The 22,267-nt window shown below is 26.0% G+C and overlaps 3 protein-coding genes and 1 non-coding gene across 4 annotated transcripts; 1 reads left to right on the forward strand and 3 right to left on the reverse strand.

Annotated features, from left to right (window-relative positions):
• Positions 1-2,316: 2,316 nt before the first annotated feature.
• INS49_015047 (uncharacterized protein) lies at positions 2,317-4,757 on the reverse strand (the record flags this gene model as incomplete). Its single annotated transcript, XM_043175734.1, has 4 exons — positions 2,317-2,736; positions 2,813-3,658; positions 3,768-3,845; positions 4,731-4,757. 4 exons carry the CDS (start codon positions 4,755-4,757, stop codon positions 2,317-2,319), a joined length of 1,371 nt encoding a protein of 456 aa, XP_043020691.1.
• Positions 4,758-5,222: 465 nt separating this feature from the next.
• On the reverse strand, positions 5,223-5,309 carry INS49_015048. The gene has a single exon. It is a non-coding gene; the product is annotated as a tRNA-Thr (tRNA).
• A 422-nt stretch (positions 5,310-5,731) lies between these two features.
• Positions 5,732-6,764, reverse strand: INS49_015049 (uncharacterized protein; the record flags this gene model as incomplete). Its single annotated transcript, XM_043175735.1, has 2 exons — positions 5,732-6,072; positions 6,179-6,764. The coding sequence occupies 2 exons, from the start codon at positions 6,762-6,764 to the stop codon at positions 5,732-5,734; spliced, it is 927 nt and encodes a 308-aa protein (XP_043020692.1).
• Positions 6,765-7,093: 329 nt separating this feature from the next.
• Positions 7,094-7,358, forward strand: INS49_015050 (uncharacterized protein; the record flags this gene model as incomplete). Its single annotated transcript, XM_043175736.1, has 2 exons — positions 7,094-7,214; positions 7,315-7,358. 2 exons carry the CDS (start codon positions 7,094-7,096, stop codon positions 7,356-7,358), a joined length of 165 nt encoding a protein of 54 aa, XP_043020693.1.
• Positions 7,359-22,267: the final 14,909 nt, after the last annotated feature.

Raw genomic sequence — 22,267 nt, forward strand, 5'->3', positions numbered from 1 at the left:
TAAAGTCTTTATTAAAAGCCTTTTAATTACTAAGTACTTATAGTAATAATAATAAAAGCATAAGTAATTAATAATAGCATATAGGGCTGCTTAAATAAAAAGCTATTAACGCCAGTAATATTAGCAATTCTTTAAAGCTTCTTAATAAATATATTAATAAAGATGCTAATAATGCTAATAGCAGCATTGCTAAGTCCTTATACTTAAAGCTAAGGGCATAAAAATTAATTAATAGGTTAACTACTATATTAATGCTACTTTCCCTTTGCTTATTACCCTTCCTAAGCTTCTTTTACTTATATATAAAGCTAATATTATTATTATTAAGTTCCTTATTACTTTTATTAACTTTAATAATATTTATTTACTTAATAAAAAGCTTTTTTAAAAGCCCTTAAATAGCAACTTTATTATTAATTATTGCTTATACTTATATATTTAAATTAATATTAATAATATTTATATATATATTATCCTTTTTAATATAGCATTATTATTATAAAGAATCCCCCTTATTATAATAAGAATAATTAACCTTATAATAAAAACCCTTAAAGCATTATTATATTTATATTAACTTTTTATAAGCCTTAAAAATAAGCAATTAATTATTATTTATTATAATTATTATATAAGCAGTAATTAACCCTTTTTAAGGGCCTTAAGGCAATAATAACTTTTTTATTAAAGGAATACTTTTTAAGCGCTTAGCTATTAATAAATTATTTACTAAGCTAAGTATTAACCTTATTAATAAAAAAGGCTTAAAAATCTTAATATTTAATTACCTTAGCATTATAATATTATAAGGCATTATTTATATTATTAAAAATATTATTTTATAAGTATATATAATTATAAAATAATAAAAACCCTTGCTTAATAAGAATATCTTTATAATTTTATTATTAAAAAGTTCTCCCTTAAAATGCCTTTTAATCCTCTTTATTATACTTAACTAAATTAAAAATATTCTTATTTATAATTAATAACTTGCCTTAAATAAAACTTATAATAACTTAATTATTATATCTTTTATATTAATAAGCTTAGCTTTAACTTAATTCTTTATTTTAAAGAAAAGCTTATTAAATAATAAATTAATATTAAAAGCCTTATACTTATTATTATTAAACTAAAAGCTTTATTGCTTTATTAGCAATATTAAAAAAGCCTTTATATTAATAACTTTTATATATAATATTAAAAATACTTTCCTTAATAACTTTCTTAATAAAAAATAGCTTCTTAGCTTCTTAATATTATTATTCTTAATATTATTAGCTAATAATAATAATTTAAATATATTTAATGTTTTTTAATTAGCATAAGCACCCTTAGCTTTATTTAAGCTACTTAAAACATTATTTTTATTAAGAATAGCTTTAAAGGTAACCTTTTTAGTATTTTTAGCAATATGCTAAGCAATATATTAAGCAGCTATTTACTTATTTTAAAAGAGCTTTAATTAAGCTATTAACTTTTATTTTATAGCAATAACAACCTTTATCTTTATTATTAACTTCTTTATATATAATAACGCTATTAATTAATTAATATATACTTTATTAATAAAGTAAATAATTTAACGTTATAAATAAATATATAGTTATAATAATTAAGCTTTTGCTTTTTAAAAACCATTAAAATAAATTACTTATTAATTTAAGTAAGCTATAATTACCTTAAGCTAAGGTTAATAAAGTATATACTTTTTAATATAATAAGCTTAAGTTAATTTTATTATTTTTAATTATTTTAAAAATATATGCAAAATGGGGTTATAATAACTTCTTTTTTATTAAATTAAGTGCATAATAATGTTAATAAGGGTATTTATAAGAATCTTAGTGCATATTCTGCATTCACAGCTAAATTTTAATGCAAGGGGGGATAGCTAACCAAAACGACAGGGGGGGGGCATCACTTCGTTTAAGACAGACAGCAGCAGCGGGTACCTCGGTACCTTGGGAGGCTGAGCAGCCCCTTGCTCGATGCATATTAGAGCTGAGTGCTTGGATCAAATATGAGAGGCTGCTTTTGTGTATCTATATTCACTGCGTAATCCTGACAATTCTTTGCCCAACCGTGTAGAGAAACAAGCCCCGGAAATAAATACAAGACGGCCATGCAGTTTGCTCCCGTAACGCCCTCGATGCTGTTTGGCAAATTATGTGCCCTCGTACGCCTCCGCGCTGGTATCACCAAGAAAGTACTCCCATCTGTCGGTGCGCCCCTGAAAGCTGTTTGCCCGCTGGCGTGCCCGCTGGCGTACCCGCAGGGTCTTTGCGGTGGTGTTCCGTGATGGCCTGCCCGCTAAGCAACCCGATCATTGTTCCTGCCGACCGTGCTGGGGCTCGACAGACCCTCGCCATCGCCGTCGACATCATCTTTCTCCTCCTTCAGCAGCTTCTGCCGCTGGGCGTCCTCTTCGTCCTCGTCGCTCATGATGTCGTCCAGCTCAAACTCTTCGGCATCTCGCAGCCTACGCTCCTGGGCTGGGGCCAGAGTGTGGCCGTTAGAACCGTGTGCGTGACCATTAATACCCTTGGTGTGCCCGTTCAGGTTGACGCTGCGGTCGTAGATGTGCACCAGCACGTTGGTAAAGAGGAAGACGAGGAAGGCGAGACTGTAGAGGATGAGCACGTAGGCGACAGCGTCGATCCCGGACGAGTTGACGAGATGCATCTGTTCCTCGGTGGCGCCCATGAACAGGAAGCCGGAGGCGTAGAGAAGCTAGTGGGGAAGACATACGTTAGCCCCGGGCTGCGCAGAGGCAGACATGCCGTGGAAAGGGGAGGGGCGGACTCACAAATACGGGGATATACTGGAAGCTATGCGTGTCGTAGCCGTCGTCCGAGATGCCGACCTTGTCCTGAAGCACGAACGAAACCTCAACCATGCGGGTGAATCCGGCGGCCATCAGGGTGTAACCAAAGGCCTTATGGGTCATGGCGGAGATCATGAGATCCTGAGGGTGGGCGGACATGGCCCAGCCGGTGATGGCGATGACGAAGCCCGGGATGAAGTTCCTCTTGGGGCGGCCGAGCCTGTCCTTGCTCAACCAGATACCGGCCAGACCGGCACACCACCACACAATGCCCATGGTCGTGTGCTGCCAGTCGTTCTTGACCCAGGCGGTGCCCCACCTGTGCTCGGTGAAGGTGTTGACGCAGCCCCAGGCGGCGATGACGACGCTGTCGAAGAACTCCTGGGAGCGGCCGGTGCGCTTGATCCACAGCTGGCCGACCAGCATGGCGATGGTCAGGAGGATGCCGTAGGCGATAAAGGCGCTGCCCATGATGAAGTGGGCCAGACACTGGCCCAGGTGGTCGCCCTGGCAGAAACCCAGGGCGGTGATGCCGCCGAACAGCATCTGGGCCCAGGCGACGACGGGGAAGGTCTTGCCGTTGATGCTGTGGATGATGCGGATGACGGGCCGTATGCGCTTATGGATCCCCTTCTCGAGGTGGAGGCGGAGGTAGACGCCGACAATGATTTGGGCGAACATCTGGAAGTAGACCCAGTCGCCGAAGTGGGCGTGGACGTTGGTGGGGAGGAACTCGCGGCCCCCGTGCATGTGGCCGAGGGCGTATCCGAGGAGGGCGAGGACGGAGGACAGAGTCTGGATGGGGACGTGCCATCGGCTCTTGGTTATCTGTTCGGGCGAGACCCGCGGTCAGTTGGTGATTCCGTGGCATCCGGGAGGCAGGGCGGCACGTATGCCACAGCGGACAGAACCGATGTCAGGAAAGGGGGAGACTCACGCCTAGCACCATGCCGAGAGGGAACAGCACGCCAAAGGCCAGCATGTTGACAAAGATGTGAGCCCATAATGTCGAGTCCTGCAGAGACGAGGCGAGTCAGGTCAGCAGTCTGTGGACGCGCAGAGAAGACAACAGCAGACAGGGAGACGGGTTGACGCACGATAGGCTCTGGAGAGGTGGCATCGCCATCAGGGATGTTCTCGACGCTGTGATCGTGACCGAGGGGCCATTGGGAGGCAGAGGGCGACAAGGGCGAGGTAGGCGGTTGTTTTTGTCGTCGAGGATAATAATACCGAGGCTGCGCGGGCGAAGGAGGCGTAGGCGGAGGATGAGGGCGAAAAGCACGATGAAGAGGAAGAAGGAGCCATTGCCGTTGGCGACGAGGTCCAAGCCCAAGGCATTGCGAGGGCGCGCTTGTTTCGCAGTGGGGGCAAGGCGCTGGTGTTTCGGCTTGGTGGAGGGTTCAAGCGCAGGGCCGCGTCAGAATGGCCAGATTTGCTATGGGAAATCTGGGTTGAGATGGAGATGGGACGGGGAGGAGGAGACCGGGATTGCTGGATCTGGGTGTGGGTGTGGATGGGGGAGGTCGGTGGGGGCGACTCGAACAAGCGCGCAGTCTCGCAGCAGCACCGCGGCTGTCCTCGAGGCTTGACTGGACAGGCCGTCCGCTGCCGATGTTGATGATGTCGAGTCTGTGCCGTTGCGGCTGTTGGAGAGGGAAGAGCCAGGTGCAGAGAGAGAGAGATCGTGTAGATGGAGTCAACGGTCATCAACAGAGTGAGTGCAGCCATCAGCAGCCACTCGCCCACTCGCCCACTCGCCCAATCTGTCAGCAAAGCAGGAATGCGGCTGGATCGGCCCCGGGTTGTTGTGCTCTCTCCACCCCGACCGACTTCCGAGCCTTCCTCCGTTCGTTCCAGTCCATTATCCTGCTGCTTCCCGTCTGGTCCGTCCTTTCCTTACGCGTCGCTCCATTTCTTGCTCCATCATTGGTGGGGGGGGAGGGGGGCACCACATCTGCATTTGCCCCGTTTGTCTGCCCCTGACAAGACAATCCGTCAATCAGTCAATCAATCAATCAATCCGATTCTTCCAGAAGCCAGTCTCCAGATCCCCATTGGAAATCCACTCTCCCTTCCCAAGTGCGGGTCAAGAAACATCACCCTTCAGCCAGACTGCCAGACTGTCACCTCTGCAGAAGAGGACAGACAGGATATTCGCAAGATCTATGGATTAGTGGCTGACTAGCCTCCCATTGCACTCACACCTTTGCAATAGGGAAGATAGCACTGACGGGTCAGGCTAGAAGCAAAACTAGGTCCCAACAGGCACCCATTGTTCTTTGTCTGCTCCTTATCACGTGTTGGCTTCACCAGCCCAAGACACCCCACGATGCATCCAACATCCAGGCAAAAAGACAACACAGCCGCATCGGCCACGTTCGGGGCACGTTACTGCCCATTACTGGAATCGAACCAGTCACCTCATCATTGCCCATACTTGGACTACTAGTGATGCGCTCTACCGATGAGCTAAACGGGCCTGAAAGGGGCATAATTTATGGTGTTTATATTATTGTGTGGGACTCGTGTGTGTTGGCCCTGTGGGGGCAAGCCCACAATTCCCGACAGGGCATGTTCACCTTCAATACAACCCTGGAAGACACGTACAAGAACTACACAGCAGACTAACACTACCATATCATGTCCTCCCCTTGTGATCAATGAGAACAGCAGTGTGTATAGTCATTGACAACTGACGCTCAGGTTGTCGATATCGTCCGAATGCCATGCAAATCGCACCAAATCACACCAAGACAATGGCCCCCGAAATGTTGATGACAAGCATTAAATTTACACAATAGATCTCCAGCCCTAAATGGACTATGGCCAGATATGTATTATCCATTACATTTAAATAAGTTTATGCCGCCATACCTCCAACGTCAAATTTCCCCACTGACCTTAGCAGGACAGGTCGAACTGTGGCGAGAGGGCGCCCAGGTCGCCCGCCCCGTAGATGCCAAAGTCAGGGTTCGCCTGGCCCCACTGGCTCTCCTGCAGGTCGTACCAGAAGGTGTTGATGTTCCTCGAGATGAGCCCGCACGCCACCTGCTTCCAGAAGGTCTGCGCGTTCTGCGCGCTGGGCACCGCGCCGTTGACGGTATCGCCGCTGACCGGCCAACCCGTCTCCGTCACCCACACCTCCTTGCCCTGCGACGCCGCCTTGGTCTGGTCGTACGCGCTCCAGAACAGCGAGGCCGCGTTCTCGATCCGATTGTCGAAGGCCGCCTGGAAATACGGATCTATAGTACCTGTTAATCACCTGCTACGGATCCTAAAGTAACACACTCTGGAACATTCCAAAACATGACAGACGGGGAAGCGTAAAAGGACAAGAATGGGGCTTACAGGCGTCCATGCCAACGAAGTCGAGCGCCGCAATCACCTTGCTGTTCGCCCCGTCCAGCCACATGTTCCAAGTGTCGACGTGCCCGATCGGCTTGCCCTGCAGCGGAGTGCCCGCGATCGTGCTGCGAACCTGGTTGATGTAGCCCACCAGCTCGTCCGGCCCGATGCCGACCTCCCCCGAAGACTGCCTGTAAAGGTCCTCACTTCCGACCGAGATGCCGACCACGAGGTCGGTGAAGGCGGTGCCGTACTGGTTGATGGCCGTCTGCAGCGCCTTGATCTCGTTCTGGAAGCTGCCTCCCGACGTCCACAGGCCCAGCAGAAGCTTCGTCTGCGAGTTGATGGCCGCCGGGATGGCCGACACCACGTCGCTTGCCGTCCCCCACTGTACCATCGTGTACAGCCGTGCGGCGTTCCACCCGGACTGGTTGGGCAGGTTCTTGGCCTTGTTGAACTCGTACGCGAAATCAACCTGTTGCTTGGCGGCTTGGTTGTTAAAGAAGGCCCCGTAGTTGAACCCCTGGATGGCTGCGTTGGCCGTGCCAGCCACGACAGAGAGGCCGGAGAGTACTGTTGAGAGCTTCATTGTTGCGGTTTGTTCCCTAGTCTGCTAGGCGAGGTATACAGAGTTGGTGGAGGTGAACAAGGGTGAGAGAGATAGCGAAGACTCCTGCTCAGACTGGGGACATGTGAAGACACTCCAACGGGGAGGGCTGTCCTTGTTATATGACGAACCTGGACAGGCACCCAGAGATCGGATGTTGATCAGAGTTCGATCTATGCACGCAGGTGGATACTTAAGCTTAATGTAAAGTCCTCGGAAAGACGGAGCATCACCCACTTTGTTGACTAGGACACGCCGATTCTAAGAATATTTCTTCCAGAACAGGTGAGTGGGCACACGCCCTCCATCCAATGGCAGCAATCGCCCTCACCCCGAGGGCGGCGGCTTCGTATTTCTGCATGCATGCGCTCCGCCGGGAGGAGTGTCTCGACGTCACACACCTGGACATTGCCGCTGCCAAGGCCGGCGGCTGTGCTGGCCTGCCCCCCTGACGCTACGTCGAATACGAGGATGACCTGGTTGCAAGGTAGCGACGGCGACCCTTTTCCCCGATGACTAACCCCAATTCAAGCTTTTTTCTTCAACATCATGTCCCGCGATCCTGGGGTAATGTGAGATGGGAAGGTCAATCCTGCGAGTCAATAATCCAAGGCGGTCTGAAGACTGGTTCTTCTCATGATCCCGAACGAACATCGAACTATCCCTCCGCGACATGTCCTCGTATGGCTCTAATGCTTGCCTCTGGTCCGGAGTCACTGGTCCAATGGACGGGCCACTCAGGCAACACGACTGACCGGAATCACCGGTGCTGACAGCACGAGTATGGAGTGATGGGGCCATGGAACCGAGATTTAAACAACAACCCCGAAGTGCTTGTGCGTGACACTTGCACGGATACGGCACGCCCCCAATAATTATCCCAGTGTGCACATTGTCGCGTTCGGCATCGAAGCTGTTGATATCCGGGCCCCATGTCGCTACGAGCCCGTTAATTACATGTGTCATGCACCACGCATAAGTACCCAGGCCGCATGAGCATATAAATGGTTGCTTCTGGAATCACCCATTGCGCGTAAATTCCGTAGAACAAACAGACTACAGGGCCCAAAAGCCTCGTGCAGGCAGATGAAAGGTCGCTTGGATAAGATTTTACATTGGTCAGTCATAACAGTCGACAGATCATACAATAAGCTGCGTTAAATCATCCTAAACGAGCTCATCGGACTAGATCTTTAACTGGATCTACTGAGATACCTTGGTGGGTGTGCCGGTCGAACCAAATGCAAATACTAGGTGTTTCTAAACTCACGAGAGCTATGTGCTCGCTAGACACAAACACACACCTCACTGCCTTCCATGTTGCACCCTCTACTGCATTCATTGATCCTTCTAGTATGGATCTGTTACCTCAGCCCGCATCCTCCTTTGACCTTGAACAATATCTTGACGCTTCAAACTTCGCAGTATTGGCCAAAGAATCGTAGGGATGTTTGGGAAATTGACGAGGGAACTCATATGCTTGCCCCTACCTGTGTTACATAGCAGTCGAGGCGTGCTCCCATGCTGGTTTACATCACCAGAGCGAGATCGACCTGATCAAACAGCTGACCAGATTTTCTCAAGTCCCAGATTACAACGTGAAACCTAGAGAGGAACGAACTCTACGATGATTATTCTTACGACGGGGATGACCACACTCACATGGACGAAGTAAAATGAATGGCTCAGAGACTATAGACTCCATGTTGGAGAATGAATGTCTTCAGTATTGTTGAGGAAAAAGACTGTAAAGTGGAGTGCGCTTCCTGAGGCAGTCCAAGATGATAAAGTGTGAGTCTGAATGGGTACCCAGCTTAGCATCAATGTGACTCTAACTCTGCCTTGTTCCAAAAAAATGCAGCCTGGTCGAGCTCGTGGAACGCTTAGCCAAAGCGCAGATCACGGGATGATCACACAGAGACAGCAATTCATCTTGAAATTCTGCTCGCTTGAGAGATGGCAAGAGAAGAAAAAAGAAACAGGAAGGCTGAGATTCAAACCCAGGACCTAGGTACGTAGTCAAGATGGGAACGTCAATGACGAACACGCCTACGTACCCACGATCTACCCAGCTACGCTACCTTCCATTTGAATATTTTGTCGTTTGTCTGATTTAAGTCTAGTGGCCCACATTCAGGCCACCCCCAGATTCTGGCCACTTTTTTACACCAAAAAGCTAGCTTTTTAAGGGCTTATATCTCTATAAATATAATACTTATTATAATATAAAATTACATATAATTAAAAATTTATAAATTAAATATATAAAAAGATTTAAATATTATATATATAATTTTAATTATAATTAATATATATTTATATAAATTAAATTATCAAGAATTATACTTTATTATATATTATTTCTTAATATTTTTAATATTTTTATAAATAATTTAAAGAATTAATTATATTAAAATTATATTTTTATTTTTATTTTATATTTTAATTATATATATATATATAAAATTAATATTAATAAATTATTTTTAATTTTTATATATTTTAATATTAAAAAATATAATTTCTTTAATATAATTTATTAATTAATAATTAATATTTTTAATTTTTTTAACTTTAATTAACTTTAATATTTATTTAATATTAAAAAATTAATAAAGGTTAATATTAATTAATATTAATTAATTTTAATTTCTTATTTTTAATTAATTTTATTAATTTAAAATAAGTAAAAATAATATAATATAAATTTAAAATAAATAACTTTTAAGAAATAATTTATATTTTATATTAAATAATATTAATTATGTGGTTATGGACGTGCTATAAGGGGATAGCAGCACTATAAGCGATAGGCACTATAGGCAATTAGCACTAAAGCACCGGCAAGCAAGGGTTACGTGCGGCAGTATATAACCAACCTTAAATAGTTTATAATTAAAGGGAGGTTTTGCAGCCTATAACCACAACCCTCCTTCCTTTTATATAACTAATTTAAATATAATTAGTTTATTATTAACTAATGTATATTAACTTAGTTAATATTAATTAATAATTACCTATAGGTAGTTATAAATAGCAAGGTAAGTAAGCAATAAATTTATATTATTATTAATTAAGTGGTAACTATTAATAATAAAAACCATTATAATTAAATTATGATATTTACGCTAAATAATTAATATTAATATTATAAAGATAAGCAATTATTAATAATAAAACCCTACTTAATTAAGTATTAATAGCTATATTATAATTAAAATTAATAAAAAGAAATTAATAATGCCTTAACCTTTTTATTATAAAGATTTAATTTATTAATTAATAAGTTCTTAATAATGCCTTAAATTTATTAATTATATGGTGCATTTTATTACGCAGTTAATGCTAAAAGTATTTATAATTACTTTATTTTAATATAAATAATAAATTATATTTACTTAAGTTAATAAATACTTTTTAATAAATACTTTTTTATTATATAATTAATACTTTCTTTTTATGCTTTAAAATAATCTTATTATATTCCCTTAATTACCTTCTTTCTTTTTCTTTATATATAAATTACTTAAATATTTTAATAGCTTAATAAAATAGTTAAATTTAATAATAATGTTAAGAAAATACCTTTAAATATTAATAATGTTTTTATATAAGAACTTTGGTTACTTTTTAATCTTAATAAAAGGTTTTAAAATTAATAAGTTAATCTTAGCTATTAAAATAAATTAATAATAAAAGTAAATAATATAATTAATTAAATAAACGCTATTATTCTTAAGTTTATAAAGAAAATAATAAAATGTTAAGATATAAATAATAATTTATTTTAATGCTTTATAAAAGATTTTACTTTTTAAAATATAATAATATTTAAAAAGTTAATTATTATTTAAAACTTTAAGAAATTCCTTTAAGAAAGAAAAGTTAATATTAAAGAAAGTGTTAATAAGTAATATATTAACCTAAAAGTATTACTTATATATAATAAATATCCTTTATAGCAAGAAAAGGAATTATATAAGGTAGTTAATATATATAAACTCTTTAAATTTTATATTTAATAGCTTTAATTTTAAAAGCTAAAAATAATAAATACTTAAGAAATATTTATTATTTAAGAAATTTAAAAAACCTTAATTATTAATATAATTTCGCTATTTATAATTTTTATTTCTTTTTATTAAAATTTAAAGTAATTAATTTTCTTTATTAAAGATAATAAAGAATTTTAAAGATTATAACCATTTTATTTTTAATTATTTATAAAATTAAGGTAGAATTTTATTTAATTAACTTCCTTATAATAAGTATTATAATTATTATTTTATAAAAAGGAAACCCTTAATTAATTAAATATAAGGGCTTTCTTAAAATATTAAGAAATATTATTTTAATAAAGATTAAGTTTATTAAAATATTTAAAAATTTTATAACTTAGGGAATAATTTATAAGCATTTCCTTTAAAAAGTTAATAAAGACTTTATATTTAGCATTATTACTTATTATAATATTAAAATCTTTATAATTATATAATTTATATTAAAACCTATTCCTTTAAGAAATAATAAATAATTTTCTTAATATTAATAGTAATATATAATTTAATAAAATATAAAATAAAAATAAGAATTAAGGTAGTAAATTATATAATTTATTAAATAATAAAATAAGGATTTTCCTTAATATTTATTAAATAGTAAATATTAAACTTAAATAATTTTATATAATATTTCTCTTAATTTTTAAAAATTATATTAAGATTTACTATATTTATTATATTAATATAGGGTTTTTTATTTATAATATATAATTAAAGTTTAAAGTTTACTTTAATATAAAGGTTAATTATTAATAATACTTTTATAATTAAACCTTAATTATATTTAATAGGATATATATTAACTTAAAAAATATTAATAAGCACTTTTAAAAAGTTTTTATTATAATATTTAATAAATTATAATTATATTAATAAATATTTAATGCACTTTATTAAGAAAATAACTTTTTATGAATAATAATTATTTATATTTATATAAGCATGTTAAAATTATAATATATACTTTTTAATTTTAAGTATTTATATAAAGCATTATTCTTAAAATTAAGATTTTTTCTTAAATTTAATTTTTAATATAATGTTAATTAATATTATAATAAAAATAATTAAAATATTAATAATAAGGGAAATAAGGTATATTATATTAATCGCTAATATTAAGATAATAAGCTATTAAGTTATAATAAATATAATTAAAAAGGCTTTAGCTATAATAACTTTAATTAAGGTAACTTTAATTAAAATAACTTTAATAATAATGGCTTTTATTTTTAATATAATTTTTATTATAGCAATTAATAAAATACCTTAAGAAATAAAAAGTATTATATTTATAGTAAAATTAATTTTTAATTTTTAAATTACTTATTAATAAAATATTAATAATATTATAATTAATACTTTATATAAGTAAAATATATTAATTATAAGGCTATTAATATTAATTATATTATATTTTTTATTAAGTATAAGGAACTTAATATAGGAATTACTTTTAATAAAGAAAAGAATAATTATAAAGATAATATAATATATTATTAAATTATTATAAATAATGCCTTTTTTTATAATTTTTTTTTAAAAAATATAATTATTAAGGAGAATAATATTAATAAAAATAAAGAAAATATAATATTTATTTTTACTTTTTAATTTACTTTAATTAAGAAATATGCTTATATTTAATTTTAAGATATTATCTTTAATATAAATATTATAATTCTTTTTATAATAAAATATAAATAATACTTTGTTTTTTAATATAAAAACCTTTTTATTTAACTTAATACCTTATAAATAGGAAAAGCATTTATTAAATTTAATAAGGAATTATAAGCTTTATTTTTAAGAATAGTAATAATAAAGGTTATAATTAATTTAATTACCTTTTATATTATTAAAAAATATATTTTTTTTTATTTTATATAAGTAATATAAATAAGTTATATATTTATTTATAAAATATAATAAATAAATTAATTTAATAATAATTAAATAGCTTTAAAAAAATATTTTTAATTACTTAAAAGTAAAAATACTTATAATACTTTTTATATACCCTTATTATATTCTTTATAAAAAAGAAATTATATTAATTATATTAATATTTTAAATATTTATTAATTAAATATTTTAATTATTTATTAAAAAATGTTAAATATAATATAAAAGCAAAAACTTAAAAGATTATTATAAAATTTTATTATTATTATTAGCTTTATAATTTTGCTTTATAAAGATTTAAGTTTACTTTAAAAAATAATTATAATTTTAATTATAAAATTATTATTAATATTATATATTTTTTTAAAAATAAATTTATTTTTTATATTATTAATTTAGTAATAATATTTTAAATAGCTTAATGTTTTAAATTACTTTTAATTAAAAATATATAAAAGGCATTTTATAAGTATTAAATTAATACTTATCTTAGCCCCTTTAATTAAATTTTTTATAATGCTAATATAAATTTTATATTTATTAAGTTTTAAGGAATAATATAAATAATAAGAATTACTTATAAATAAGTTTTAATAAAAGCTTATTAATTTATTAATAAGGTTAAATATTATTATACTTTTTTTTAATAAGCATTTAATATTTTATATATTAAATTAATTATTATTTATATAAAAAAAGGTATTTTTTAAATAATAATAAAGGCTATTAATAATACTTATAACTTTTAAAGCATTATACTTATATTATTTATTTTTAAGGCTTATTTATATTTTATAAAAAACTTAACTTTAACTTTTTTAATATAAAAGTAAATTAAAGCTATTAAAATAATTATAAAGTTTTTAAGGAAAATAAATATTAAATAATAAATAAATATAATTCTTAATATTTATAATAAACTTAATATTATAAAAACTTTTAATTTATTATTATAAAGTAATATAAAAATATAATAAGAAAAGAATAAATAGTAAGGCTTATATAAACTTTTTATTATTAATAATTATAACTTTATTTTAAATTTTTTAAATAGCTTAATAATTTTTTAATTTATAATAATATAATTATATTATTATAATAAAATAAAAAATATTATAATTTAAACTTTATAATTAAATAATAGTTTATAATATATTATATACTTTAAGCTAAATTTTTTAAAAATATACTTAAATCCTTTAAAATTAAGATAATAAAAATAACCTTTAAAAATAAAGAATAAAGTTAAGACTTTTATTAAAGCATTTTTAATATAAATATTTATTATTTAAACATTTCTTAATTAAATATTTATTACTTAAAATAAAAAAATAATTATAAACTTATATTAAAGCTTTAATAAGATAATATAATTATTATATTTAAAAACTTATTTAAGGAATTTAATTATAAGGAAGTATTAAACTTAATTAAATATAATATCTTTAAGTTTATACTTTATAATAAAAAGATATATAATAATATATAATTCTTTAAGTTTTAAATAATATATAAAATTAAAGGTAAGATTAAAAAGCCTTATAAAAAGTTATACTTTATAATAGTTAATTATAATAATTATAATAAGAAAGAGATTTTTACTTAATTCTTTATTATTTAATAATTAAGTTAATAATTTTTAATTACTTTAGCATTATCTTTTTTTTAATAAGAAATATATATTAAGCTTTAAGATATTATTTAAGCTTATTTATAATTAAAATTAAAGCTTAAATATATAATACTTATAAGGTTATTGCTAAAGATTTATAATAAGTATTTTCTTAGCATTATTATATATATTATTAAATCTTTATATAGCATTATTAAGTTTAATATATATTAATAAATAATATATTATAAATATTATTATAAGAAATTAAGCATAATTATTTTTGCTTATAATTTATACTTTTTTATTTTAAATAATAATATAAATAATTTTAACATTATAACTATATAAATAAATAATACTTTCTTTATTATTACTTTAATATTTTTAATAATAAAAAAAGAAAAGATTAAAAAGGTAAATATTTAATATAAGCTAAAGATAATACTTATTCTTAAAATAGCACTTAACTTTAACGGTATAAAGATTATTATTATAAAGAATAATATTATTAAAATACATTAAAAAAGCTAAGGCATAAAGATTACCCTTATTTAAATTACTTTTCTTAATTAAAGATAATAATATATTAAGCAATAAACTTATAATACTTATTTAAGTTTTATTTATTAATTAAAAGCTGCATTTAACTTATTTATAGCTGCTTAAATTATTAATTTAAGTAAAAAAAATTATGCTAAGCTTAATAAAAGGTTTTAATAATAAGCTAATTATCTTAAATATAATATATAATATATGCTATTTAATTTAATTATAATTAAATTACTTATCTTTATTAATAATTCTTTTATTAATAATTAAAATCTTAGCTTTTAAATAAACTTTATTATTATTTTTATTAATAAAACTTAAGGTAATAATTTTATAAAATTAAATATTTATAATAATATTATTTATTAATTCTTTATTAAGTATAAGAAAGTTATTAAAAGTATTTTAGCTTTTAAGATTTATAATATAGTTTATAAATTTAATATAAGTATTATTTTAATAGCTACTTTATATTAAATTATTATTTATTTTAATATTAATATTATTCCTTTTATAATTTATATAAATTTATACTTTTTATATAAATGCTTAATTAAGCTTAATATAATTAAAAAAAATGCCTTATAATTAACTTAATAATACTTTAATAATTATATAAAAGATATAAAATCTTTAAATTTTAATAAATTATTAATATTTATAATTTAGCTAATGCTTTTATAAAGAATATATTAAATAAAACTTTTAAGCAGCTTATAAATATTAATAAATTATAATTAAAATATAAAGATATATTAATTAAGAATAATTATTTACTTAAATAAGAGGAAAAGATATATTAAAGCTTAATGCATTACTTATTATTAAGGAAAAACGTTTAAATGAAAGTTAATAAAAGTTAATAAGTTAAGTTAATTATAAATAAGGTTGCAAAGAAAAGATTGCTAAAATAACTTAATTTTTACTTTTATTTAATAAAAGTATATAAAATTAATAAAAGTTTAAATTTTCTTTTTATTAATTAATTACGAATTACCTTAAGGAATAATATAATATAGCTTATATTTAAAATTACTTTCTTTTTAAAAATAAACCTTATAGCTAAGATTTTTATAATAATGCTTATGCATTAAGGGTTTAAATAATAAGAGTTATTATTATTTTATAGGTACTTAAGTTATTAGCTTATATTTAATAAGCATTTTTAATTAAATTTTATAATTTAATATTTATATATTAATCTTATATATATTTTTATTTATTAACTTAATTAATATTAAATAATCTTTTAATAATTCCTTATATTAAAAACAAGCCACCTAAACAATAAGGGATAGGTTTTGCTAAACCCTTTTAAGGATAACTTAAGGAAAAGCTTTAACGCAATAAAGAGGGAAGATAGGAATAAAAGGAAATTAAAGAAAGAAAAAAGATAAATATTTTAAAAATTCTTAAAAAATAAGAAAAGCTTAATTAAAGCACTAAATATATAAGAAAAGAAAAGAGTTAATTTCTTAAAAAAATATTTAAAATAAGCGTAAAAGCTAGCTTTTTATAGCTAGCTAAAATTTAGCATAATATTATTTTTATATAATTCTTTATACCTATTAATATACTCTTTTTTAAGCACTTTATAATAAATATTATAAAAATTATTAAAATAAAACTTTATTATCTTTAATTAAGCCTTTAAGTTTTAAAATTTACTTTATTATAATTTTAATTATTATTATTATTTTTAATTCCTTGCTTATTTATTTTATTATAGCTTTTGCTTTTTTATAAAAGCTTTAAATATTCTTAAAACTTATTTAATAATATATTTATTAATTATATCTTCTTAGCTATTAAAGTTTACTTTAATAGCTAGCATTAATATAACTATTAAAGATTTAAATATCTTTATAAAATAAAAAGTAAATTTATTATTTCTTTTAATTATTATATTAAATATAACATATTAACTTTATTAATTTTCACTTTTATTTCTTATAAAGCTTTTGCTTTTACTTTTACTTTTTATAATACTTTTGCTTTTTAAATTATCCTTAAATAAATTTTATTACTATTTTAATTATTTTAAATTAATTAATATGCTTTAAGTTTTATTTATATTTATTATTAAAATAAGTAAGTAAAAAAGATTCTTATATATATTAAGATAAGCATTTTTTGCTAGCTTTAAAATATTTTATAGCATAATGCTTAAGCTAAAGGCTTATTTAATTAAAGTTATACTTAATTAATTTTAAATTATTTAAAAATTTATACTTTATTATATATTAAATATTTAAAATTAAGTTATTAAATTAATTTATATTAAAGGTATTATTTTTTTTATGCTTTTTTTATAATTAATAGTAATTTTAATATATTACAATTTAAATAACTATTATTAAATAATATTTCTTTATAATAAAAGCTTACTTTTTACTTTAATTACTTTTATATTATTAATTTTAATAAAAGAAATTAATATAAATATTTAAATAGCTTTATTAATTTTATTAAGCTTTAATTAAATAATAAATATTTAAATAATAATATTAATAATAGCTTTAAGCATTTTATAATATATAATTTTAATTAAAAAAGCCTTAGCTTAATTTTATACCTTTTAATTATTTTTTCCTTAATTTTCTTTAAAGTAATTTTTAATAAATTTAGCAATATGCTATTTATAAAATATTTTATTAATTTATTTTAATTTTAATATAAATTTTTTATTAAAATTTTATATTTTATCTTTTAAAGTAATTATTAAATATTTATAAATAAGCGCTTTAGCATCCTTATTTATTTTACTCTTCTTATTTCTTAATGCAAGATTATTTTATAATAAGTAATAATTCTTTATTTTATTAAAAATTGCTATTATTTAATAATTAAATATATAAATAAGCATAATAATAAATTTATAATCCTTTATTAATTTATATTATTAATATTTCTTAAATAAGGTATAATTATAATATAAAGGTTTTTTAAGTAAAAATATAATATTTTAAAAGTTAAAAAGCTATTAAATTATAAGGGCTATAATATATTAAGTTTTTAATTTTTTATATTTATAAAGCATTTTTTTTATATTAAAGAAATTAAGGGTAAAAAAGGCTTAATATTATTTTATTAAATTTATTAACTTAGCTAATTTTTTTAGCTTAAGATAAAAGTTAATGCTTAAAAAATATTTTTATATTATTTTTATAAGCTTATTATTAAATGCTATTTATTTTATATTAAAGAATAATAATTAATTAAAGATTTAAAATTGCTAAATATTATTTAAGTAAACTTTATTTATAATAATTTTTATTTTAAAGGGATTTTTAAAAAAATTAATACTTACTTTTTAAGTAAAGTTTTATTAATTTTAAATATTTATAATATTTAAAAATTATAATGCTTTGCTAAGTAAATTTTTAAAGTTATTAAAATAAAGAAGTTTTATAATTATTAGCATTAAATTATTCTTTTTTAAATTAATAAGCTTAATTATTAAAATTAAAGCATTAGGGTTTTAAGGTATTTTATAATATAAAGATAATTAAAATTACTTCTTTACCTTGCTTTTTTAATTAAAAGATATTTTAACTTTTAATTATAAAGAAAAAAGATAAAGAAAATAAATAATAAAGTAAAAAGTAAGTAATAAAAGTTAAATAATAAAGAAGGAAAGTATAATAATAAAAAAAGCTTTATACTTTTAAGAATTATTATATAAATAATTAAAATAAAAAAGTTTGGAAATAAGGAAGAGATATAATTAATATTTAGCTATAACTTAAGGTAGCTTTTATAAATAATTATTATTTATTTTTAAATAAAAATTAAGTAAGGGAAAAGATTAATATATTAAAAGTATATTATTATTAAAATAGCTAAGTAATAGCTAACCTTTAACCTTTAATTAATAATAATATAAAGATAGAAAGAAAAAGAAAAAGAAAGAAAGAGAAAGAAAGCTTAATTATAAATAAATAAATATAATAATATATATAAGTTAAAATAGCAAAAGCTAATAACTTATTGCTTTTAAGTTAAATAATTATATTAATTAAAAGAAAGAAGTAATAAAAAGGCTTATAAGTTATTATTAAAAGCTATTAATTTATTATTTTGCTAATAATTAAAGTAAAAGGATATATAGTTTTTTATTTCTTTTAAATAATAGCTAATTATAAAGTACTTTTTTCTTAATTTATAAGTTTATTAAGTATAAATTAAAATAAGTTACTTAATTAAAATTTCTTTATAATAAAAAAATAAATAACTTTTTTATAAGTAAGGAATTAAAGATAAATAACTTCTTTTTAGTAATAAATTAACTTTAATTAAAAGTAAGGTAATAAATTACTCCTTTTAATAATAAAGTAGTTTATTATTAATATTACTTACCTTTTCTTATTATAGCAACTTTATATATATAAATTTCCTTTTTTCCTTTAAGTTTTTTCTTTTTCCTTCCTTTTTTTAATATTTTCTTAATTTTAATTAGCCTTTAAATTAAATTAAAATTAAAGCAAAATATTATAATCCTTTTATTTTTTAATATCTTTTTATAATAATATCTTTATTATTAAACCTTTCTTAATTAAAATTAAAGAATTTAATATAAGAAAATTCCCCTTTCCCTTTTTAAACTATTTATTATAACTTATAAACTAAATAAACCTTAATTAAGAATATTTATATATCCTTTAAATTAAAAGGCATTTTTAATAAAGATTAATTTATTAAAATTATTCTTTATAATGCTTTTATAAAAAGTATTTATATATATAAAATTATTAATATTAAATAAAATTAATATCTTGCTTAACAACTTATTAATTTTACTTTTAAAAAGGTAATTAAGGAATTATTTAATAAATTTCTTAATAAGCTATAAAAAAATGGTTTTTAAATAATATTAAGAATTTAATTAAAAGTTATATAAATATTATTATTATTAAGAAAAGTAATAAAGCTTTTTATAAAAAGTATATAATAATAATATATAATTACTTTAATTATTACCATTAAGCAACTTTACTTATAGCCTTTTATAATTATTAAAATACTTTTCCTTATAAATATTATTTAAAGCATATAAATTATAACTTTTCCTTAATTATAAATAAAAATATTCTTATTATAATTCCTTTTTTTAATTATTACTTTTTATATAATTTTTATAATAATGCTTATATTAATTATATTTATTATATTAAGGGATTTAATAATATTTTTAATAAATATAATAATATAAAGAAAGTATAAAAGGTTATAATAGCTAAGTAAGTAAAGTTTAAAAATATACTTAGCTTTATAATTATTATTAATAAAATAATATAGCTTAAAGAAATAATTAACTTTAATATTATTTAAAATAAAAAGATTAGCATTATTTAAGGTTAATAATTATAACCTTATAATATAAAATTCTTATTATATTAATTATAAAAATAAGCTTTTAATAAAATATAAATAATAATTAAAATAAAAGGAAAAAGGAAAAAAGTAAATTAAGTTATTAAAAAGAAAAAGAAAGTTTTTAATCTTAATAAAAAAATAATAAATAAGTATATAATAAATTTTATAATGCATTTTTTAAAAATATAATATTTTATATTTAAACTTAAGGCTAAATTTAATTAAATAAATAAATATATATAAAAAGAAATTTTATATTATAATAAATAAATATATATATATATATATAAAAAGATAACCCCCCCTTTAAATAAATACTTAAGCTAAGATTTAAAAGTATTACTAAATTAATTATATTAAGAATATTAAAGGTTATTTAATTAAAGCAAAGGAATATTAATAAATTATAAAGGCTTATTTCTTAAGTTTCTTTATTTTATATATAAATATATTATAAGTTTAGCATTTTAAATATTAAAGTTTAAAGAATTTAATAAATTTAAGCTTATAAATAATTAATATACTTAAATAATAAATAAAGATATATTTAATTAATCTTAATAATAATTAAAGTTAAAATTATTTAAAATAAAGTTAAATAAGCTAAATTTTATTAAAATATTTAAAAAGGGGTTATTATTTATAATAATTATAAAATTAATTTCTTAAAGTAAATAAGGTTTAAGTTTTTATATTTTAAAATAATTAATAAATCTTTTTAATTATTTTAATAAAAATATGCTTAAAAGGTAAATATTATTAAATATTTAAAGTTTATAAATATTATTATAATAAATATTATAAATAATAAAAGGATTAAATTAATAATAAGTTAATTTTTAAAATAAAAAATAATTAACTTTCTTTTATATATTAATAAGTAAAATTAAGTTATTTTTTTTTAAGGAAATAAATTAAGGGAAATTATAATATATATCTTGCTATATAGCTTTCCTTTTATAATTAAAGATTAATTTAATTATTACTTTTATATTTTATAAGAAATTAAAAAGTAAATAAAGCTAGGAATTAAGAGTATTTTAAGGAAATATATTTAAAGTTTAGGTTTAAATATATTATATAGGAATAATAATTTTAATTAAAATAATTAATTTAAAGCTATAAAAAAAATAAAAAGAACTTTTTTTATAAAATCTTTTAAGTAAAGTTTAATTAATAAAGAAAGTATAAAGTAAGATTTATACTTAGCTTTTAATCCTTTTATTAAGTATCTTTTTAATAATAATTATAATAATAAAGTATTTATATTTAATAATATTATTAATATAAAAATTATATATTAAAATTATAATCTTTTTAACTTTAATTATTAAAAAATATTAAGTAAATTAATTTATATTCTTTTATTTCTTATTTATTATTATCTTTATTAAAAGCCCTTATTTAAGAAGGAATTTTTAAATAAAGAACTTTTTAATACTTTTTAAGTTAATTATTTTAAAAAGTATAATTTTAATTTATCTTATTAAGTTATATTATTCTTTAATTAACTTATTATATTTTTAATTAAAAGGTAAATATTAAATATTAATATAAATCTTAATAAATAATTAATTTAATATAATTAAAATAATTTTATTATTATAAATTTAAATATTTTACTTATTATAATGAAAATAATTAATAATAGCTTTTTTAATATTAATATATATTCCTTTTTAATAATATATAGCTTAAATTTAAAAATAAGTAATATTTTTTTTATAATACTTAAAAGGAGCATAATAATTTTTAATAATTTCCTATTTTTAATTAAGGTTATTAATAACTTATTATTATAATAAATCTTTTTTAAGTTATTTTTAAAGAGTTTCTTTATAAATAAAGAAATAATAAGCCTTTTTATAAAAAAATAATTATTATTATAATATTAAGTTTTTAAAATAAGTTTTATAATAAAGGTATTAAATAATCTTAAGTAATTTTTTTAATTAAAAATAATTATTAAGCAATAATGA

The sequence above is a fragment of the Diaporthe citri genome, assembly GCF_014595645.1.
Source record: "Diaporthe citri strain NFHF-8-4 chromosome Unknown scaffold_8, whole genome shotgun sequence".
NCBI lineage: Eukaryota > Fungi > Ascomycota > Sordariomycetes > Diaporthales > Diaporthaceae > Diaporthe > Diaporthe citri.